The sequence below is a fragment of the Panthera tigris genome, chromosome C1 (genome assembly GCF_018350195.1).
Source record: "Panthera tigris isolate Pti1 chromosome C1, P.tigris_Pti1_mat1.1, whole genome shotgun sequence".
Lineage (NCBI taxonomy): Eukaryota > Metazoa > Chordata > Mammalia > Carnivora > Felidae > Panthera > Panthera tigris.
The window spans coordinates 119,231,232-119,254,843 of NC_056667.1; the positions used below are offsets into that span (position 1 = coordinate 119,231,232).

At 49.0% G+C, this 23,612-nt stretch overlaps 2 protein-coding genes across 2 annotated transcripts in view; one reads left to right on the forward strand and one right to left on the reverse strand.

Moving 5' to 3' along the window:
* Window positions 1-16,075, forward strand: part of CCDC93 (coiled-coil domain containing 93) — a 97,198-nt gene extending 81,123 nt beyond the window's left edge. The window contains exons 21-24 of the mRNA XM_042994280.1: window positions 408-445; window positions 1,842-1,926; window positions 6,096-6,209; window positions 10,991-16,075. Coding sequence (XP_042850214.1) covers window positions 408-445; window positions 1,842-1,926; window positions 6,096-6,209; window positions 10,991-11,044 — 291 coding nt within the window. The 3' untranslated portion in view covers window positions 11,045-16,075. The remainder of the gene's footprint in view (window positions 1-407; window positions 446-1,841; window positions 1,927-6,095; window positions 6,210-10,990) is intronic.
* A 4,417-nt stretch (window positions 16,076-20,492) lies between these two features.
* The window catches only part of LOC122240884 (5-hydroxytryptamine receptor 5B), a 14,989-nt gene continuing 11,869 nt past the window's right edge, over window positions 20,493-23,612 (reverse strand). The window contains exon 2 of the mRNA XM_042994281.1: window positions 20,493-21,744. Within this exon, the coding sequence (XP_042850215.1) occupies window positions 21,412-21,744 (333 nt within the window). The 3' untranslated portion in view covers window positions 20,493-21,411. The remainder of the gene's footprint in view (window positions 21,745-23,612) is intronic.

Genomic DNA, 23,612 nt, shown 5'->3' on the forward strand with positions numbered 1-23,612 from the left:
ATGCTCTGGGAAAAACTGGGGGGCTTGAGACCGTGTTGCTCTTTTTCTCATGTCCTTTTTTTTTTTTTTTTTTTTTTTTAATTTTTTGAGAGAGAGACAAAATGTGAGTGGGGGAGGGGCAGAGAGAGAGGGAGACACAGACTCCGAAGCAGGCTCCAGGCTCCGAGCTGTCAGCACAGAGCCCGACATGGGGCTCGAACCCACAAACTGGGAGATCATGACCTGAGCTGAAGTCAGACGCTTAACCGACTAAGCCACTCAGGCGCCCCTCTCATGTCCTTTTATTTCCGGAAACAAGGTGTGTTCCTCTCAGCAGCAGTGTCCAGAGACAAAACCGCGTGTGGTGGTGGGGGCGGTGCAGGGTCTTTCAACCTTTTGCTTACAGTCCCCCCCACTTTCTTCCTCAGATTAGCCTGCTGAACTCAATTCATGAGAACTTTTCCCAGTAAGTACCGGCCCCCCTCCTTCCCGTCACGACCTTGGTGCCCCCTGCACTTTGTACTCCGCTCACCTTCGATTTCACAGGGGTGTGACTGAGTAAGACCGTGCTAGACATGTGGCTTTTACACTTTCCCCCTCCTGCCAAGTCCAGGCGTGTCTCAGTTCACGCGGTCTCTGTGTTCTTGCAGAACTACGGTGATGTTAGAGTGAGTTTGAAAGACACCAAGGAATATCTTGGTTTGGAAAAAGTTAACTTGCAAGTAACTTGACCACCTCACTACCGTAATCTCTTTGTATGTCACTTTTGTCTTGTTAAGATTAGATCGATACCGTTTGTTCTGGGGCACGTAGAGATGCTTTAAGATTTAGATAATGAACTAATCTGATTTTTTAAAGAGATTTTTAAAACCTTATGATAGATTTTGTTTTTAAGTCAATGTGCATCTTCTAAACTACTTTATTCAGATAAGAATTTTTTTTCTCCAAAAACTGTGTGGCAAGGCCTCCCTGTACCCAAGTCCTACCAGCCCTTAAGCATGCCCAATGGTAGCCCCAGTGCTTGCTGTCTGTAAGCACCCTTCCTTTGCTTCCAGCACAAACCTCTCTTATCCCCTGGCAGGTGACCAGTGACTAAGATCTTAATGAATTACCAACTCTAGATTTTAAGCTTCATTTCTAATTAAAAACAAATCAGTTCGGTGGTAAGATTCAGCTTCAATTAGCGAGTTATAACCCTGTGGCATTTCTAAAAATGGCGCCTTCATCATCATTTCCTGATAATTGGGAAAGGCTGCAGTGTTGAAGCGTGTTTGTGATGAGCTCTGCTCTCTGTCAGCCCATCCTTTGGAAAAATTCTCAATCCTTGCGTCCGTGTGCTCTGACCCTTCTGGTGCCATTCCCAGTGCACAACAGGAAGTGAAGGACACCAGGAAAGCCACTGGTTTAGCTGCTGCTTTTAGAAACAGGACCAGGTTTCCCAACCCCAGTTTTAGGAAGATCTCAGAATATGTCTGCCAGTCTGGAGCAGTGCCTGCAAATCCCCAGATTTCTAAATTCAAAATGGAGTCCATGTCCTAGGCAGTGCATGTCATTGTCAAAGTAAAAAATGTTTTTGTTGGAAAAAAAAAAAAAAAGTTTTTGTTGATTTTAATGATATATTGTTTTACTTTAAGGAAATATATTATCACTTAAGAAAATTGTAGAGAAAGTGACAAAAAAGATTAATATTCAGTTAAGAGATGAAGCTAATTTTTGTGCCTTCCTCGGAGTTTAGAATCTTTAACTGCTGGGGACCTGGGTGCCTCTTGGGGCATCATCTGGGTATGGGGAGGACTCCCTGACACCGCCCCCTTCCTCAGCATCCTGTGTGCGTGTCGTAACTCCGCTGATTTTTCTTTCAGAGCCATGGCCTCCCCTGCTACCCGGGAGCAGTTTTTACGTCAGATGGAACAGATCGTAGAAGGAATTAAGCAAAGTAGAATGAAGGTCAGATGGCTTTTTTCCTATAATACAACCTGGATTTCATACTGGTTTTAGAGAAGGCCCTGGGAAGAGCAGGCCTCTTCTGGTTGACCTGGGGATGTGCTCCCGATCCTGAAGACACATCTTCAGTGTCTACAGAGTGGGTTCCCACCATACCTCTGACCCTGCAGTGGGCAGGGCCAGCTCCAAAGGCAGCTGGTGTTCCAAGGCAGCTCCTAACAGCGGCTCCTGTGGACTGAATACCCACTGTGAGCTAAGCATGGTGCTATTCCTCCTAAAAGCCTTCTTAAGCAAGTAGTGTTACCCCCATTTTATAGATGAGGAAACCCACTTTTACCAGTAGGCTTCCTCTCTTACCCAGAATCTCTTCTTCACTGGATCTTTGGCCTGAAATTCTACCATTAGAGATTCATTTCTTAGGATCTTGAGAGCATTTTAGTTTTCAGAAGTCCTCTATAAAAAATGCCTATAATTGTCAAACTGAATTCTAAAGTGAGAGGATATTATGCCTCAGAAATCAGAAGAGAGAAGAGGAATTGATAGGTGTTGTGGGAGTTCTAGAGATAGTTACAGAGAATCATTCAGCCTGGGGCCAGTATGGGGTTTTCATCGCTTTGTGGCTGTGCACTTGGGCCATTTTGATAGTGGTAAGGAAGATTTGATGACTGTCTGGAAACCAGATGTAGTTCCAGTTTTCTACTGTGATAACCAGATGAATCCTAACTAATAGTTCCAAATCTCTTACTTTTGGTCCACTTAAAAAATGGATCACACCAGAGTGGTCCTCAGGCATGGCAGTAAAACCTTCTGGGGACTTAGGTCATCTCCTCTCATGAGCTAGGGGCAAAGTGGTCCAGTGAGCCATGCCAGAATGTAAACACATGAAGGAAAGGATACCGGTAGGACTTGTCATCATAAGAACTCACAAAAAGACATTCAAGCTGCCTGTAATCTCATCTCATAAGAGATGAACTAAGGGCAAAATATCTTTATATCCCTTTCCCTAGAGAAAGGATTAATCTCCCCATTAATGACTTCAATAAAATGATGTCAGTGGAGCAAAAAATAAAATTATCACTTAGTGGCAAGACTATTCAGCCACAAAAACGAAAGCAGTCATGAGAATGTACACATACCCAATGCAAGACAGTCCCTTGATGACCTAGGGTGTAACGTAGAAGGAGGACAAAGAATCTAGCTAAGTGCAAGCCTTTCACAACCCAGATCCCAGCGTGGTGGACCTTTCCACCCTTGCCATGCTCCTCCTTGGGGAGCTGCTCTTGTCCGTAGGAAAGAACACTAGGAATTTATTGGGTTTTTTTCCTTTGGCTTCCCCTTCCTGTTTACCAGGAGATAAGTTGTAAAGACAGGACCATGGGCAGAGAGGGCTCTCTTTTTCATGTCTGCATCCCCAGTGGCGAATACAGCACCTGACCGTGGTGGGCTTTTAAGAACTGTTTGCTGAGTGAATGATTTCATTCAGTTGACTCTAAAGGCAGTTCTTAGAGAGGGTTTGGTGCAAGTTTGAATATTGACTGGCACTTCAAATGCAAGAAGTCTGTCTTTGCAGAACAATATTCATTCAGATGCATTTCTTTTGATGTGTTTGAAAAACCATCGCTCTCCCTATCCATGGTGGTACCTGCTCAGAGTGTATGTGGCAGGGGAGTCAGTGTCCTCCCAGAGCACGGACCTCCCCAGGCACAGAACGGGCAGGTGCAGAATATACACAGAGTAGACCATAGACCAGCAGTGCCTACAAATGATAGAGAAAGTGTTTATGGTGCATCGAAGGGTTCCTGAGTAAAGAGATAGTCACATACTGGCAGGCATTTTGACCTGATCCTGAGGAGAAGTCTCTGGATTTCTGGAATACTGAGAGCAAGTGCCCAGCGTAAGAAGGGGTTCCTGACCTAGAGTGTGAAGGGGGATAAGCAAGGCATGAGAACCATGTGCTTGGGCTAGGGGTGCTAGGACAGTGTGAAAATAAAACTTAGCCCTAAGCCAGCTCCTGATTCTGAGAGCAAAGAGGACCCTTATACTTCTTACCACCAGCAGTCTAGGGCATCCAGTGTAAAGACAAAACAGAGTCTTTGCTAAATGGCTATTGTAAACCAAGTGACATGCCATTCATACAATATTTAGTCCCACATATACCTATATACACAGGTAACAAAACCTGTGATCTAGGTGATATTACCCTTATTTTGCAACTAGGGGACCTATCTTTCAAAAAGGTTAAATAACCTGCCCAGGGAAACACAACAAGTGACAGGGGTAGGATTGCTCATTCCATTTCAGGGTTGCTACACCACCTCCCATGTGGGGTCCTGGATACACTGAAATTAAATTGATTATAGGGCCATGGTTTTTTTTTAATGTTTTTATTTATTTTTGAGACAAAGAGAGAGCATGAGCAAGGGAGGGGCAGAGAGAGAGGGAGATGCAGAATCTGAAGCAGGCTCCAGGCTCTGAGCTGTCAGTACAGAGCCCGATGCGGGGCTTGAACTCACAGGCTGTGAGATCATGACTTGAGCTGAAATTAGACACTCAACCAACTGAGCCACCCAGGCACCTCTATAGGACCATGTTTATATCACTGGGACGTGGTCAGTCATGGCCAGACTTTCTGCTGGAGGACAGAGCAGGCAGGAAAGGCCTGGGGTCGATCTGCCTGCTGTGCTAGTTAGGAGGTAGGGACCCAGTGGAAAAAGTGTCTGGCAGCTGTGAGAACTGGGGTCCAGCAAGTAAGAGCAGTGGGAATTGTGGTAGGAACCATTTTCATTTGGGTGGTATCAGGAAGCCTGCCAGAAGGGAGCACAGGACACACTGGGGAAGGCGGGTTACCAGACTCCAGACCTGGGCGCAGGTATGCGACAGGTGCCCACGTGCAGACCTATAGAAAGAGGAGAGCAGGGTCTCAGGATTAGGTCACCAGGAGACTTAGGAGCTGTATACATGGTCAGGAGCAGACCGGGCAGATGAATGCCCCTGTGGGGTGGGCCTTCCCCCGAGCAAGGTTGGAAAGGGCTGGGGGGGTGCACCGGGTCACACTTCACCCACGTGATCAGCCCATAGCATGGCACGGGGCTGAGTGCGGAATATGGTGCAGCCAGTTCGACGTTACCCTGTGTCAACTGTGTAATCCCTCCCAACGCGTCACTCAGAAGCGCTGTTCGGGCATCAGAAGACCAGTGAATTCATCCAGCGCGCTCTTGACCACCTGCCACCAGCCAGGCACCAGCTCACCACCATAACTTTCTGCCCAAATGTCACTTCCTCAGAGAGCACTCCGTGACCATCCAGTCTGAGGATGCCACGCATGCTCCTCTCTGTCTCCCAACCCTGTCATTCTCTTCACAGTACTGATCACGGGTGTGAATTTGCACGCGGAGCTCTGTGTAAGGTGCTTGGTTAGTGTCAGTCCCTCTAGCATGCACCCTCCGTGGGAGCAGTGACATTGCCTCGTCACCACAGCATTTAGTGCCCAGGGTGTCCACACAGTATTTGTTGAATGACAAAGCGTTAGGTACCTTAGGAAAGTCTCTCTAACCCAAATCCAGCCTTTATTTATGAGGTCACCATCCTGGAAACAACCTTAATTGTGTGTGACTAGAAAGATGGGTGAAGTTAGCAAGGTGATCAGGAATATTGTATAGTTTTAATTGTAGGAATTGTACAATAGTGTGAGAAATACTTGTGCTAAATGAAAAGGGAACTCAGTTATTTAAATAGGAGTTTCTCAGGCTCAACACAATCAATATTTTGGACCAGGAATGACTACTCCTTGTTGTGTACGTTGTAGAATGTTTAGCAGCATCGCTGGCTCCTAGCGGCACCCCCTCCTCACAGGTGTCTGTCCCCAGACATCGCCTCATGCCCTTTGGGGGGCAAAATAGCCCATGGTTGAGAACCACCTACCTGTTTGTTGTGAAACTGTAATCACACATACATACACACACAGGAACAGTTAGTGCCCAATGATAGGAAAATTGCTGATTGCAGTAGACAAGCCTCTATGTAATGTCATGCAAATAATAAATCCCAGAAGTAATGTATAGAAGGTAAATGAAGTCCACAGAAATGTTGGTAATACTCACCTTTTGGATGCTGCCAGCAGCCCTTGGTCACAATAGACCTTTTCATCACCGTTTTCTGAAATGTTTCAACAGATGGAAAAGAAGAAGCAAGAGAACAAAATGAGAAGAGACCAGTTGAATGACCAGTACTTGGAACTGTTAGAAAAACAAAGGCTGTACTTCAAGACTGTGAAAGAGTTCAAGGAGGTAAGAGGAGGGTTGGGGAGGGCATGTAAGGCTATGGGGGGGGAGGGGGGAGGGGGAAGGGGGCACTGGGAATGGATTCTCTGGTTTTCCACTGGTCTGTAATAGCAGCTTGGCGGTGTGATCCCAACAGTAACGCACGACATCTAAGTGGTTCAGGACTGTGTAGTTCGGGGGCCCATCTTGAGTCTCGAATTGAATGTTTCAGAGACAATGATGTCTTTATTTTCATTCCTCTGACATTTAATGAGCATATCAAACTCACAAGGAAAAGCACTATCGGCCTGCATCCAGAGTCACTTGGAAACAGCAGTTGTTCTAAATTCAGGTCTGGAATAAGATGGGGAGAGACCTTGAGAAGCCTGTGGAAAGAATGAATTTTGAGCGTGGCGGGTTTGGATTCAAGCTCTACCTTTACCACTTACCAACTGTGCACTTGGCCAGTGACTTAATCCCTCCAAACCCATTTCCTCGTTGCTGGGTTCTGTTGGGTCAGGCGAGGGATGAAAGCATCTAGCACTCTGTCTGGCTCCTGTCACACCCAACACTCAACTGAATTTTGTTGGTCTCTGTCATTTCTGCCTGCATTTGGGCAGGGTTTCTCTTCATGGGTCCAGACAGAAAAGTGTTTTCCCTTTGCTTAAGAGATTTTCCAGAAAAGAGACTTCATTTTGTCACTTTCTAGGGTATCAGCCACTTCATTTTCAGGAATTCCTCCCCCCTTTCTAGCCCAAATCCATGTGGTTTCAGTGAGTTTGGAAATGGCTGAATATAGAGAAGCCAGAGGTGTAGTTGTATCCTGGTGTTTGGTCTACAGAATAAAAAATATAATCTATTCATACCAATAATTTTGTTCTATATATTTTTAGACTTTTCTCTCTTCCTTCCTTTCTATCCTTTTTCCTTTTCTACTTCTCTTTCCTTTTTTTTTTAATGTTCATTTATTTATTTTAAGAGAGAGAGAGAGTACATGTGAGTAAGCAGGGGAGGAGCAGAGAGAGAGAGAGGGAGAGAGAGAATCCCAATGCAGGACTCCATCCCAGAACCATGAGATCGTGACCTGAGCCTAAATCAAGAGTTGGACGCTTAATTGACTGAGCCACCCAGGCAACCCTCCTTCCTTTTTTTTTTTTTTTTTTTTTTTTTTTTTAATTTAACTTTTGGGAGCCACAACCCATAGACATTTTGAAATCTTTATACTTTCCATAAATGTTCTTCCAGCTCCTACCAGGCCCCTGGGGGTATATCAAGACTCAGTCCCTATGTCAAGGAGCTTATTTTGTGGTTGGGGGGACAGATAACAAGCTAGGAAACAGAAACCCTAGTAAACAAGTATTAACATATAAGAAGTAATTTCACTTTTTGCCAGGGGGTTGGGGGTACTAATGGAGATGGTGTGGTTAGGGAAGATCTCTCTCAGATGAAGACTTGGCCATGGGCAGAGCAGGAGTGAGACCTAAGGCCAGGCAGCATGGGAGAGTGACCGGGTGGTGAGGTGCTCTTGGTAGGAGCCCCTTGTGGTTAGCAGGGGTTGGAAGGGCTAGTGAGCTAGCGGGCAAGGATCAAATAGGACCTAGAAGAGCTCTTTTTTGCCCTTGAATGCAAATAACTCACAAAGAGAAAAGGCCCAGTGGAGAGGAATTACATTTCAAATATTGTTTGGACATGTCAGCACTGCCCTTTTGACAGCAGAAACAAAAAGCAGGTAAGTTGGGGAGGATGTGTATAAGCTGTCAAAATCAAAGCAAATAAAAGCGAAATGGAAAAGCTCAGGGCTAAAGGCTTAAGGTGACCTCCAAAGGAAACAGTTCCTTCAGATACATTAAGCATCAAGGTTTCTGTCCCGGCCTCCTCAGGCACAGACAGTCACATGTCAGAGGGCAAGGGAGGGTCTCTCCAAGCCAGCTGAGACTCCTAGACCATGTCCTTGCCCATGCCTATTTTCTTCGGTCCAAAGCAAGTTGGAGAGATAAAGGGGAAGGAGAATATAATATGTCCTTCAGACAGCTACATATATTTCATTTAAAGGACTTACCTTTTGGGGAAAAAAACGCATACTTTCTTGTTTTATGACATTAAAACTGATAGTATGTACTCCTTTTTTTTTTTTTTTTTTAATGTTTTACTTGGCAAAACTTTAAAATTAGTCATCGCATGTCAGTGTCCCCACATCTCGAACCTTTTCCATAAGCTCCTCTGAGGTAACCTGGCCCCTCTTGGGGCCCCCACAGGTTGAGGGGGAAGCGACAGTGGAGGCCAACTTCCCTCCAGTTCCCACCCCATCCCTTCAGCCAGGCTGATTCTGCTATGTTACGTATTGCGGTACCGGTCAGATCTCATTGGCAATAGATGCACAGTTTGGGAAGGCAGACTTTCATCCCAGGGCAGAGTCTGGGATGACGAACCCTCTCTGTTCTGTCCTCTTTCTTTGTCTCTCCCCAACCTGCCTGGTCATCTACTCCTGGGTTCTAGATTCCCACCGTATCCTGGTCTCTGGCACTCATCACTTCGTGCAGAGCACAGTTATCATCGTCCAGAGCATGGCCCTTGGCCACATTACTACTTCTGCTTCATTGGATTTGGTTTCCTCCACATTCATCGAGCTCAGTGGTGCCCCTCGTCCTGACTCCCAGCCTCCTCTGGTATCGAGACCCCTGACCGTGTCCAAACTCCCACGGGCTTGCTCGCCCCAGCAGGGTTTGTTAACAGCAAGGCTGCCAGGAAACAGCACATACTCTGAAATCAGTTTAATGGCCAAATTGCATTAATTAACTACGTCCCTGAAGCACAGCCTCTCCTAAGGTCACCGACCCAAGATTTCAATTCTAGCCCAGCGCTGAGGAATGCAAACCATACATTTTCGCGAAGCTGGCTTTGAGTGCATAATTTCGAGGGGGCTAAAGTGCCATGTCTAGCACATAGTGGGCCCCATACGGTCTTCAGTAGGAAAGAAACAGAATCAAGGGAGGTATTTTCCCTTTTCTTCTAGAAAGAAATGCCTAAGGGACCCTTTCTGTATTTGCTTTGAACAGACAGATGGTGTCATTCTGTGGTTTCCCAAAAGGCCTCCAGTAGCTTGCATGAAACTTAATCAGGGCTCACACATACCAGGTACAGCCAGAGAGTTCAGGCACCGTCTGAGCGTTGTGTGGTCCCCAGAATTATCCCTGCTGGGGACCCTGCCACAGGAGCACTTGGATGCTTCTGAATTGTTTTTGCCTCATTTGAAAGTTGAAGTGGGTGACAACTGAATGTATTTAGTCATTGTTTTGTTGTTTTATCTTTTTGTTATGGAAATTTTCAAAAAATATACAGAAGTAAAGAGAGTAGTTTAATAATAAATAGTATGACTACCTGCCTGTTCTTGTTCCATCCCCCCCCGTACCCCCCCCCCCACACACACACACACGCACTCTGTCTTTGGCTGGAGGTTTCCTCCCCAAGCAAGTCTCAGTAACCCATTTTAAAAAGGAAAACTTCATTCTCTAGTCCAACAAATGTTACTCAACTTCTTTCTCTTCCCACCCCCCGGGAAAAAGTAACTGCCTCCCCCTCCAGAAACATGTGCTCAAAAAGTGTTAGAGTACTCTGCTTCTGACAGAATAATTCAGCCTTACCCCAGGCCCAGAGCCCAGCTATTCCCCAGCTCTGAGGAGAAAAATAAGTACCTACAGGGGAACTGGCACTTAGTAAAAAAATGGGCCACTGCAGACATGAGCCACAACACTGCCAAAAAGAACAAAGGGCCTCTGGAGAGCTGAGAGCACATAGCCAGGCCCAGAAAGATGGAAACATTGACTCTTGGGTTCTTGGATGCAGGGGGTTGAAGGGTGAAAGAATTTCTTCCCCACAGGAGAATCCCCAGGAAGCATGGCTACTGGAGGCCTGGCCTCACTCTCAGGCCTCAGGCCTCAGCCCTCCAGCTTGTGTGTCCAGGCCCTTCCCACTACCATGTGCACCTCTCAGTTTAAACAGGGCTCCTGGTGACATGGCCAGAGGAAGGAGGGGACACTGTTTGCCAGCAGATGGAGGTATCAAGGATATCCTGAGCTGTCAAGTCCAGAGGGAACAAGAGGGAAGGAGGATGCCTAGTGAGAAGCTTTGGAACGTGTTTAAGGAAGGGGGGATACAAAGCGATGCAGAGGTGACCTTGCGCCACCGGACATCAGATTCCACACACACAGGATGGCACCGGTGACCTCCCTCGGTCATCTCCCTCAGGACGTGCAGTAATGGATTTCAGACAGCTCAGTGTTAAAAGGGGAGGTGTCCCTCGATGCATTTCTCTCACCCTGTGTTCTGTGAGTTTCTTTCTTAAAGCCAAGGATATTCTTGACCTTCACTGTTGTCAGAGTAAGAACTTTGCTGTGTGTTCTGCTTGCTGTGTGAGCTGGGTCACTCCTTCGGCGGCTGGCTCCAAGGACCTTGCCCCTTTCTTATCGTAGTGGTCCAAGATTAGAACATAAAAGTGTCTGCTTTCTGCTGCTGTCCCCTTGAGCATTTCAGTGACTTCACGAAGTCTTGCGATGACTGTGCCTAATCCTCATCCAGTTCTCAGTCTGACAGCCCAGAAGCCAATTGTCATTATAGTTGTTTTGGCACTGAATCAGGTGCACGTCTCCAGGAAGTTCCGTCGTGCTGGTGGCAGCATGCAAGGGGGCCGGTTTAGTCAGTCAGTAGCTGTCTCTCCTGGGACTGGGGGAAAGGTAGTAAGACCATCAGGTTCACGTGGGAGCTCATGTGGTCACCACCTCTCTGCATGCCGTCTCTCTGTTCCTTTCCAGGAGGGCCGCAAGAATGAGGTGCTGCTGTCCAAGGTGAAAGCCAAGGCCTCCTGAAAACTCCCAGACGTCATCGTATGTCATTGTTTTTTGTTTTTTGGTTTTTTTTTTAATGCCATATATCGACTACAGGCTGGTGAAGTGGTTCCAAACACTACAGTAGAGAGATGCACCTCAACACTCTGGGTACTTCCTTCCTCCCATTTGCTTCCGTTTCATCTCTCTGATGCCGATGGAATCAGACAGTGTGCACCTGACGGCTTGGATAATGCCCGTCGTCCTATGAAGAAATGTGGGCCGTATTTGTTCTGTGTCGATTCAACTTTTGTTTCTCCAGTAACATTGCACATATGAAGGTACCTGTATCTGTATGGACTCTCTGAATAAAAAGGAATTCGTTTGTTCAGCAAATGTTAATTGAGCAAGCAGTGAGAAGTAAACCCTGAGGGAAACAGACGTGTAAAACACAGGCCCTGCAGCTCGGGCGCCAGCAAGGAGCCTGGGGAGCAAACGTAGCCCGCTGGACCCCAGAGCTTGGTCGGCTGAGATTTTTTTTTTTTTTTAGTAAACAAAGGCTTTTAGCTGAACGACCAGCCCATGTGAGTGGTGGTCTTGTAGGCCTTTCACTTACCTGTGTGCCTTTTGTTCCTGCCCCCCCCCCCCCAGATGCCAGCCAGCGGTCGTAATGGTGTAGCAACAAGAACGAGAGCTCAGTGGCCGCCGCTGCTTCTGTTCTTACACAGTACCCAAGTTTACTTCACCAAAAATTGCAAACAGGGGCCTCACACTGAGGACACCTAAATAAGCATGACACCTTCAGACGCTGTTTCTCTCTTGAGTCACGGCCAGATGTGGCTGGTCTTGTGCACCCCCCTCATTAAGAGCACATTCCGTGTGCGCCACATCTGGGCAGATCATGGGCGGATCACAGAGGTGAGACACAGACACACCATTCACTGAGGTCCAGGGCAGCATGTGATAGATCCCAGAGCGACTGGCCATGAAGAGAAACCAGAGGGCACTGGACGAGGCAGAGCAGTGAGGTGTGCAGAGATCCGGGAGGCCTCGTGGAGGAGGCAGGACGTGGGCTAGGTCTGAACGGAGAGTTGCATGTTAATAGGCAGAGACAGGTGGGAAGGTCAATTTGGATAAAGTACAACTATAGTTAAAAACACGAGAGGGCGCAGGGGGAGTACAAGTGTGTTTCTTGGGAAAGGAGTGGATAGGCCCGTCTCTGCAGGAAAGGCAGGCTGGGATCAGCTTTTGGGGGCCCTTGAAGGAAGGCAGAGTGGTGGACTTGATCCTCTGAAAACGAGCAGTCCAAACCAGACACGGAGCTCCGGCTGCCCTGGCTGCCCGGGCTCTGGCAGCTCAGTCGTGTTCAGTTAACCCCCGTGTGAGGTTTGCTTCATTCCACATAAACCTTGCACCCGTACTCATCAGCAGGTTTGGACCATGAAACAGAAAAGCTTACACGTGTCAGGCAGGTAGGGCATTCGGGGCAGCCTCAGGAGCACCATGTTTTAGTTCCCTAATGTATGCATTCAGCAGATGTGATGTGGACAGCCTGAATGCTCTCGCGCTGGGTGAACAACACCCGTTGGTGTCTGCGCCAGGGCAGCGAGGCCTGTGTGATGAGGCTGGAGCAACACTGTGTGATCTGACGCTGCCCTGTGCCGAGTGTGCTCTTCCCAGGCCTTGTCTGTCTCCCTCCGGCTGCTCCCTCGGCCGCGGTCATCTGCAGATTGATTTTTGCAAGGGCCCCGTGAAGCTGAAGCAAGTGACACAGCCAGAAAGCAGGTGGCTCTCTGAGGACAGGGGAGGGAGACGGCAGTTTGACTGCACATTGTCTTAGGTTCAGGGAAACATGCGTGTTTTCTTGTCGAGAAGCACGTAGACCCATCCCTGACAACGCAGGAGCAGTTATGAGATGATGTGTGCAAAGGTGATGGGAGGAGGAGTGGGTGGTATTCTGGGGTTCGGTCGCCCGCCTCTCTGCTGTCGGGGAACGTATGGCATGACTAATCCAAAGCAACTAATAATGCTTTTTAAAAGCGAGGGCGTGTATTGGACTATGTTTCCAAAAAGTTTCATTTGATTGGGTTTTGGTATGGGGGGTATCAGAAGATCTCTTTTCCCCTTTTAATTCTACAAGACCTAATACAGGTTAGTTCCTATTCTTTGGACGCTTCTGGAGTTAGACCACAGGAGCCAGTCTCGAGAACTCCATGTTTGCCACAGATGACCCACAAAGTGCTAATTGTCTTTGTGAGTAATTAGGACACTTAAGCGTGCCTTACAGCCAGGCCTTACAGGTTCAAGTGATGCCCGAGGCCCCCTTCATTTCAGAAGCGACTCAGGGCAGTTCCTCCCACGACATCTTATGTGCCCAGAGTATGGCTGCGTATTCAGCTAAGCCCACAGACTGTTCTGGAATTAAAAAAAAAAAAAAAAAAAAAAAAAAAAAGCAGCAGCAGGGACACATCCTTAAGTTACTTTTATGAAATGAGGAATGAGGTTTCCCCAGGAAGCATTGAGTTGTCCCTGTTCGGCCAGAGCAGTGAGCTTGTTTGGCAGCCTTCCCAGGGCTGGCCGCCGGGTGCCCCGACCTTCTCCGCCAGCCTCTGGGTCAGGGGCTGCCCTCCCCCACGTGCATCGCACGGAGTGCACGGGGCTGCCTTGGTTTAAACCCCAAGCAGAGCTGCTGAGCAGTCCAGACTGGAGGACCACAAGGCATCATATCTCTTGTCCTTGGCCCGGATTCGGTCTCAGGGGTCAACTGATTACACTTAGAGGGAGGTGCCGAATGTTAGAGAATGCTGCCCAAACTCCACAGGAGGGTCTGTTTCCATTTTGAACAGAGAGGGCAAATTCTAAGTTAGGCCTAAGTCCTTGATAGAGCCTCAGGTATACGGTTGTAACTAGGTCCTGGTCCGTTGCCCATGTCCTGCGGGTACCCAGGTCCTGCCACTATCTCCGGAGTCTGGCAGCAGGCCCGGAAGGCAGAGGGGCTGGTACCGAGAGCAGGCCCCTCTCAGGCTGAGGAAGCGCTCTCTGACCAACGACGTAGCTCTTGAGACCTCCCGAAACCAGGAGCAGAGGATAGGGAAGGCCTCAGGCAGCCCTCTACTACCTCACAAAGCACCGTCCCCACGACCTCAGGCTGAATATTGATGGCCCCGACCACATCTGCAGGGACCAAAGCAGACCTGCTGGAAAAGGCACTTTGGGCAGCAAGCAGTGGCCTGTAAACCTGTGCCGCCTCAATTCCCATCACCTGGGCATGGCCTTGTCCTGCCCTCTGTGCAGGTGACTGACGATCAGTGCACAAGGGAAGTAGACGTTCTAGCAGTAAGCTTTAACGGTTACTTTGACTGGGCCTGAGAGGCAGAGTTGGTTTGAATATGCTTTGAGGAAGAACATTAAGGAAGCACTTTATGATTTACTTGTGGCCGGTGTTGGCTTCAAGGCACAGCAGTACAGTGAAGAACCCCAGCAGGGTGAGGTGCCCGTCGTCTGTCCGTGTGGCTGGGCACGAGTTGGGGGTGCCCTATGTGAAGCGTCTTCAGAGCCCCCCAGGCCTTGCCTTAGTCCTTTTCCCCAAGTCCAGAGCATTTCTTCTAAAGCACATGGCAGCAGGCCAAAAACACTGTGTACAAAATCATGTTGTCACGGTCCCCAGTCTTCTCATAAGAAATGTGTAAAAGCATTGGGGGGATCTAGTAGCCGATCTGTGGCTCATTTGACAATGTGGGGAATACTCTGGGTTTTCCACATCAGCCTTACATCAGTTCCTCAAAGGCGCCAAGCTCACAACCTGCCCGTGGCTCTTGTCCTTGCTGTTGCCTCTGCCTGGACCGCCGTCCACCCCAGATCGCGGGCAGTGGCTTTCCCTGATGGCCCCATCCTCCGCAGACCCGCTCACTGTCGGCCTGCAGCCCTGACCACGTTCTGCCCTCTCCCCTGCCATCTGTCTTGGTGGCACTGTTTGATCTCTCAGTCCTTTGCTAAGTCTGTTGCCTTCCGCCCAGAGTGGAAAAGCAGTGAAAGCCGGGACCTTGGAGTCTCCCCAGAACCTGGCTTGGGCGAACGGCCAGGAAATCCTGGTCGGATAAAAGAGCTTCTCTAAATTGCGACTTTGCATCCCTGTATTAGCAGAGTTCAGACAGAAACTTCATCTGATTTGCACTTAGTTTGAGTACAGGGAGACCATTTGATTCAGCACCTTGAGAGGATCTCTCAGAGTGTGTTTGTCATAGTCTAGCCTCGAAGCTGGGGATGACAGGGTTGTCAGGGTTTCAAACCTTTCAGAGGAATTGCCTTTCACATGTTTTCTCCCCCCATACGGTGGGAGGGAAGTAGAGGGAACATAGTAATTTGAGAGATCAGATCACGAGTAGGCTTGGCTCACGGTATGTCATGAACCTAAAGGTAACTTGACTGGTTGAAATGACTCAGCCGCATGAAGCCAACAAGTGGGGCACAGCGCTGGGATGCCGTGTTGGCAGAAGTAGCAGCCGCACAGCGTCCGTGGAGGGCAGCTGACGGTATCTATGGCAAGTGCCAACGCACACACTCTTTGAGCCAGTGATGCTGCTTCTAGGAGTGTTTCCTACATACAAGGATTTTCACCGCAGCATTGTTTGGAATAGCAAAGAGTCGGAAACTGCCACCAACATAGGGCAATGGTTAAATAAAGTATGGTGAATCCACGCAGTGGGGTGTTAGGTTTATAAGAACAGAGTCGCTCTGTATGCACTTCCATGGGATGATCCCTAAGGTGCATGGTCAAGTGGGGAAAAGGGGCTCTTGGTGTGCTAGTGTTTGTTTTTGGAAGGAGGAAGAGGATGGAGAAAAATGTGTGTTGATGGGTGTATATGCATGTGTGCGCGTGCACACATATATCATGCATACCTGCTCGCATAAGCCTCGAATATCTCTGGGAGGGTGCACGCGAACCTGTCAGCCTTGCTTGCCTCTGGGGAGAGGGGTGGGAATGACTTTTCACTGTATATCTTTTGTACCTTTGGAATTTTATACCATGTACATGTATTATCTATTCAAAAAAATAAAGTTTTTAAATTTTAATTTGATTTCATTTTCTACAAAATAGCAACACGACAGAAGATTCTTGTTGGGTAAATCTGCTCTCCTTAGGAATTTAAAGCCCTAGCCCAAAGTAATTAATCTCTCATGTTCTTGGGTCTTGGGGAAATAGGGAAGCAAGAAGGGAGCTACCTTCTAGGTAGGACAGCTCTAGGGAGCTGGTTCTACTCCAGGTGTGTGTGTGCATTGGGTGATGGGGAGGGGACAGGAACAGGGAAATGGGACCATGAAGTGGCTGTACCCTGGGAACAGGCCAGGGTGGCTGAGGATTGCTTCTCTCTCATGAGAGTCACGGCACAGCCCCGTTCCTCTGGCTCTCGGAGTGCGAAAGATGGAGATAGCACCCATGAGTCATGGCCCAAGGGAGCCCTGCCTGCCCCCCCTGGAGACCTGCTGTGGGTGGGCTTTTCCTCACCCCTCTCCCCGGCAGAACTGATTGTGTCCAGCCCCAGGGGAGGAGTCATGACGGCCATTCTCAAATAGACTGTTTCTGTTGGCCAAGAATTTGTTTGCGATGGGCATCTAAGCCCATTTTGGCCCCATCATGCTTAGGGAGGGGAGCTTCCTGCTTGGTGGTCAGATGCATTCGGAGAGCTCGCATTCTTGCACATTGTCGGGGAAGGACAAGGTGTCTGGAGCAACCTGGGCCATCTTGAGACCGTGAGGACAGAGAAACCCCACAGACTGAGCTTGGCAGATAGAACAAGCCGGACTTCCTGAAGGCACAGCAGGCCTCTGAACCAACCTGGGGATCCCACACCCCCATATTTCGGGTTCCATGAGAAAAATAACTCCCATTCAACCAACAAATAGTTGAACTTCGACTGGGTCAGGCCCTGGGAATGCAGCAGTGGACAGAGCAGACGAAAGAACGTGCCTTCACTACCCTCCCGTGGGGGAGCCGTGCAAGGAGGGCAAACCGGGTAGGCCGTACGGCATTACTGCCTCAGCATGCTGACTGCGGCCCAAGCCTCAGGAGTGCCTGGCTCAGCCATGATGGTTGCAGTGTTACAAGGAGTTAAGGACCACCCTTACATTCTTCACCGGCTTTTCTTTCTGGAAACTTCCCCAGGGCGCCAGTTAATCTGCTGGCTACTGGAGACATCACACCTTGCCAGGGCCGGCCCAGCATCAGCGTCCTGGTGCCATCCAGGCTCACCATAAATGTCACCAGAGCACCTGCTTGCAAAATGCCTCCTGTCCCTCACTGCCTGTTCCATCTGACTCTTAGCCGCCCTAATTTTCTTTTAATTCTATAAACTGCACGTTATTTTGTATGCTTCTGTTTTATTTTTGTCATGTGTAAGCCAGGTGTGGGTTCTATGGCTTAAACGCTATGGGCAGCTACGCTGCTCTGCGTGAATATTGGCAGATATTTGGAAGATAAGGTTTACGTGGTCTCGGCTTGATTCGGGGAAGAAACCATGTCTTGCATTTTCTAGATTTGTGGGCTGTTGGGTTTCAGAAGTTTGAATCGCTATTGTTTTTATGATCAAAACGTCCCATCCGGAAAAAACTTTCTCGGTTGTTTGTCTCTTCTTTCGGGTATCAGTGTTCTCAGCATTAGATAAACACCAACAAACAAACGCACGACCAGGGAGGAAGGGAGCCGCATGGACACCTGTGTGAGGGAGATGCCAGGCAGAGGGAGTCGTGAGGGGAAAGGCCTCGGGGTAGGAGCGGCTGTGTTAAAGGGGAGAAAAGTAGCATACTTTATCCATTACATATGACTACATTATAAAATAAAACCATTGGTTTAGCCACAGCCTTCCTACAAGCCTAGAACTTTGTGAAACGAGATTCTGACATGAAGACACCGTATGATACCTTAATCAGGAAATGAATCCCAACAGGGAAGAGACTAATTCCTCCTAAACACCCCCTACCCCTGTCTTAGTCGTGTTCCTCAGGCAGATTTGAAGCAGAAGAGAAACATGCTTATTAAAGAAGTTCCTGGAATGTTCATTTTAAATCGGATACTTTGCCAATAGACTTATTTCTAATACTCTCACTAAAAGGAATTACAGGTGCATCCTTACATAAAGTCAGTCATCAACTGATCTGTTTCAGAAATCTATGCATTTTGTAATTACAGTGAGTGGTCAGGGAAGCCTCACTAACTGAAGAGAAGATTCAAGTCTGAAAGGTCCAACAGAAGTTGCCACCAAATTAACAAGGAAACAACCTCCGTTTCCAAAGGACTCAACGTACATCATTCCTTCTGCCTGGGATGCTCCCATCATGACCCTGCGTTAAGTCAAAGCCCAGGCCAATGGAACACAATCATAAAGCATCCCACCCAGGCGTAAGAGTAAACAAAACATTCCACAAGTCCCCCCGCTCCCGCACCCCCCCTCCCACAACCCTCCCTAGATCCTTCCTCTAAGGCTCCTGCCTAGAATCCAACTAGAACGATGCAGGCAGACCCACTAAAGCGTGTGCAGGTCTCATGCTGCAAAATGGGAGCCAACATGGAAACATGGAGTCCAGGCAGACTTCTGCTGGCTTCCCTTCACTGCCCCGTGCTTGGATGCAGGCAGCCCGGGGTCCACACACCGGTTCTGCCAGGTGTTCCTGTGTGACCAGATGCGGGCTACTTCCCCTCTCGGAACGTGGTTAAATGAGAACAATACCTACCTTGAAGGATACATGTAGGATTAAATGAGCATTTATATATGAAACCTACTACAACAGCAACACATGGCAGATTCCCAATAGATGGTACTCTTAAAATTATTCCCGATTGTGTGTTTTATGAAGAGAGAGACAGGGAAGAAGGTCTTTAATGCCGCCTAGTGTGATTCAGCCAAGAGGGGGAAATCCCCAGTAGCCCCAAGCTTGAGCTCCAGCCTTGTAAAACACAACAATGTGCCTAGTCTTCTCTTCCCTGCCTTGGTTCACGGAGGATTTGAGGTGGCTTTTAGGAAATGCACAGAATATGAGAGGAAAATACAAATCGAACAGAAAACACCAGGATAGGGAAGCCCTAAGTAAACACTGGAATTACAGACTGGCTAGAAACATTAGACACAAATCTAGTTTGTGTAGGTTGCCAGTTCCTACACAGATTCCAAAGTTAGGCCAGAAATTTGGATCTGTTCTTCTTCCTGATCAAGGGAAAAATGCAAACAGTCAAGGAAAAGTCCTCATTATCATAAAAAAAAAAAAAATGGCCTTCACAAAGAATGGAGCAGATGACTACATTTTTATGTGAAATGCATTAACAGGTTTCATAAGACTAGTTCTTGAGGGGCGCAGGGTGGCTCAGTCAGTTAAGCATCTGACTCTTGATTTCCCCTCAGATCATGATCTCATGGTTTGTGAGTTCAAGCCCCACGTCAGGGTCCGCACTGACAGCACGGAGCCTGCTTGGGATTCTCTCTGTCCCCCTCTCTGCCCCTCCCCCTTCTCGCTCTCTCTCTCTCTCAATATAAGTAAATAAACTTCTAAAAAATTTAAAAAGACTATTTCTTGAAGCATCTTCCAATGAAAATAACATTCCAAAATGACTCCAAAAAGGCTGTCGTAAGGACATGCATAGCACCTGCGTGATGGGCCACTCTCCAGCGGCGAAGAAGTAGTGAGACCACAGTCTCTTCCCAGACTCCCTTTGGAAGCTCTCACCTGAACGGGGCTGACATGCAGCAAAGCTGGGACTGTGGATCGTCTGAGGTCTTACGGGCCCTCTATCGTAAAAACACTGAGTTCGGTGAACAGGTTGTTTCTGACTCATTCGATGACAGGATCTGATCTCAGTGTGAGCTATTTTTAGCCTTTTCTCACAGTGTAAATATTCATATATTTCACTGCACAGTTTGAGTAGAGACTGCTGCCCCCACCCCAGCTGGGGGTGTTATCTAATTTATGCAACACATACCATATTGCCTTTCTAACACTTAAAAAAAAATTCTAAACTCCAAAGCCTGTCTGGACCCAACGATTTTGGAAAAGGCACTGTGGACCTGTATACTCTGATAAACCCCAAAGTACCAAATCCCGAAGAGTATCTACATACCTCAGACATCTAGTGAGCCAATGGCAGAGGGGTCTGTTTTGTGTACATTGAAAAGCATAATCGGTAGGCAGCCAGCACTTCTCCAAAATCAGACGGACTGTGGCCTGCATGACTTGGTCCAGGAATCCCCCTCATCCAGGCCCTCGGACCCCTCCATTCCTGGGCCGCATTTGGTATTTTCAGGAAGGCCAAGATCCACTATGGAAGTTGGGGGGCTGTTGTATCTTAGTTCTACAGTAGGTGTCCCTCTTTCAAAGGCATGTGTGTGTGTGTGTGTGTGTGTGATCAATCATACATATGAATGATTCTGAGCCTAGAAATAAATGCTTCAAAAGTATTTTTATTACACATACAAATCCATATGCTGAAGAAGGTGGGAACATTTGTTACAGCTGCTCTCCCTTGTACAGAAGCAGAGAAAGGGCCCCACCGGGGTCCTCAACCCTGGCGACACGGTGAGATCACTTGGGGAGATTTAAAAAGCACTCACGCCTGCAATTCACCATGCTCCCCCCCACCCCTGAAATGCCTGTTAAATTGGCCCGAAGAACAATCTAAGCACCCAGCAGTGAAATGCCTGTTTAATTGGTCCAAAGAACAATCTAAGCACCCAGCAGTGTCCCTCACTGATGAAAAAGAAAATTATCTGGAGAAGTCAATAACATAAATTGCCAGCCCTCTTCTCTGAAAGTCTCCTTCAGTAGATACGGCTGCATGGGACACTTCTTTTAAAAAACCAAAGTTCAGATGATTCCCGTCTCCCAGACTGGGATACACCACCTTGGAGGGTGGGGAAGAGAAGTTGAATCGGGTGGATAGAGGGTGGGAGAAGGGCTGTTTCACAAACGAGACAGTCTCCTGAGTGGACTCCCAAACAGGCCCCTGGGCTCCGTGCTGCGGGACCCCCCCCCACCGGCCCCGCCGGAGAAATAGGGTTTTATGCGAAGGAAAGGCAAGCCGGCTTGGACTCCCCTGTCAGTTTCAGCCGGTCAGCAGTCACTGCCAGGAGCTCTGTCTGAAAAGGATCCCGGGGCAGAGGTCCGCTCAGTGGACAGACTGCCGCGATCGATTGGCAGTGTCTGTCACACATCCGGAAGAGGCCACACCGCAGGCTTGCCAGACGCTGTCTTTCTGCAGAGCCCTTGGCGTTGCTGCTCCTCCGGTCCAGGCCCAGCGGTGCGGCTCTCACACGTCAACACCCCGCTTGGGGGGAGAGGCTTCCAGATGACTGGGGGGGGGGGAGGCGGGGGTCCTGCCCACCGGCCCACAGCCCCCCACCTGCACATCTCTCCAGGCCCCGCATTCATCTCTGCCTGCTGAAGAGACTCTTGAAGGCGTTGTTGTAGTTCTTGTTAAATGCCGTGTAGATCAGGGGGTTGAAGAAGGAATTGGAGTAGCCGAGCCACAAGAATATGCTTTTCCAGATGGGGGGCAGGCTGCAGGCACAGAGGGGGCTGATGAGCTCCGCCAGGAAGAAGGGGATCCAGCACAGCACAAACACGCCAATGAGAATGCCCACCATCACGGCCGCCCGCTTCTCCTTCTGCTCCCGCCACGAGTCCCCGCTCATCTGAAAGGCCACCACCGGGCGACGCGCCGTGAACACCATCTCAGCCTCGTGAGGGGCCTCCTTCACCTTGGGACAAAGGAAATGTGCCGTTAACACCGAAAACCCAACACTGGATGGTAAAGCAACGTGGGGTGGCTCCTGTGCGGCCAACCCCTCCCCCGCAGCCTCATTCAAGACCCATTTATCCATAATCCGTCACAAATGTTCGGTGAAAAGGTTCCTGAGACTGTAGGTTAAATTAAGCCCCGAAGGTTCTTCCGGGAGTGAGAGTGGCGGTCTCCACAATGTCAATATGATATAAAAAGAGAGGGAGGCAGTTAAGAGCGGGAGCCTCGTGTCAGACTCTGGCTGGAGTCCCAGCCCCACGGGCCATGTGTGAAGCTGGGTAACGAAAGTCCTCTCCCCGGTAAGGACACCATGGAGGTGAACTGGGAATGTGCTGGGTGTGCCATTCAATGCTCATGGAGTGGGCTGGGTCGGGGACTAGGACCCCAAATAGAACAGCCCTGACCCAGGCCAGGCACCAAGTTCGCAGCTGGAGAGGCAGCCTATAAACCTCAACATTGCAAGAAATTGTACAACTATGTGCTAAATGGATTCAATTCGGATTTGGGGGTACTTCTGTACTGCCTAACTTTGGGGGCACCTAGGTGGCTCAGTCGGGTGAGCGTCCGACTCTTGGTTTCAGCTCAGGTCATGATCTCACGGTTTGTGGGTTCGAACCCGCATCAGGCTCTGCACTGACAGCAGGGCTCCTGCTTGGGATTTTTCTCTCCCTCTCTCTCTGCCCCTCCCCAGCTTGGTGTCTCTCTCTCTCTCTCTCTGTCTCTCTCTGTCCCTCTCAAAAAATAAACATAAAAAGTTTTTAATTAAAAAAAAGACAGGGGTTGGGGCGCCTGGGTGGCGCAGTCGGTTAAGCGTCCGACTTCAGCCAGGTCACGATCTTGCGGTCCGTGAGTTCGAGCCCCTCGTCAGGCTCTGGGCTGATGGCTCGGAGCCTGGAGCCTGTTTCCGATTCTGTGTCTCCCTCTCTCTCTGCCCCTCCCCCGTTCATGCTCTGTCTCTCTCTGTCCCAAAAAAAAAAAAAAAAAAAAAGACAGGGGCGCCTGGGTGGCTCAGTCGGTTGAGCGTCCGACTTCAGCTTAGGTCATGATCTCACAGTTCGTGGGTTCGAGCCCCGCATCAGGCTGTGTGCTGACTGCTCAGAGCCTGGAGCCTGCTTCGGATTCTGTGTCTCCTTCTCTCTCTGCCCCTCCCCCGCTCACGCTTTGTCTCACTCTGTTTCTCAAAAATAAATAAATGTAAAATAAAAATTAAAAAAAAAAAAAGACAGCTGTAAATGCCTTTGTGGTAATAATTCACTACTCTTTAAGGAGTCCCCAGCACAATGTTCACCCTGTCACCCCCATCCTTTGGCTAACTCCTATTTACTTCTTAGGTCTCAGCTTAGAGGCCACCAACCCTCTCAGAGTGGCCTTTGTGACCCTCTAAACTCAATCACATTGTCCTCTTCCGTAGCAATTTGTGTGACTGTGGCTATTGCATCTGCCCCGCCCCCACCCCAGTCCAAGCTCAACAAGGGCGGGGACTGTGTCTTCTAGGACTGTGTGCCACCTGCCTGGCAGCAGCAGCCGTGCCAGGCAGGTGCTCCAGGAAACAGCTGCTGCGTTAACGAGTGACCATGACAACAGGAGGGTCCCCATCTGCATTTCCCTTCCTGCCCGGATGCTGCCAGCCGTGGCCCACCGACACTGGGGGCACCCAAGGGCGGGAGGCTTGGGAGCAAGGGTTACATCTATCTTGGACACCGCTGGAAGCAGCTGTGGGGACAGCATCACGGCCGTGGAGCACAATACAGGGCCTGCAGCCCATTTGCCGTCTGCTCTCACTGGGTTAGGATGGCCAAAGCCAAGTGCTGCAGGACCCCCCGGGGG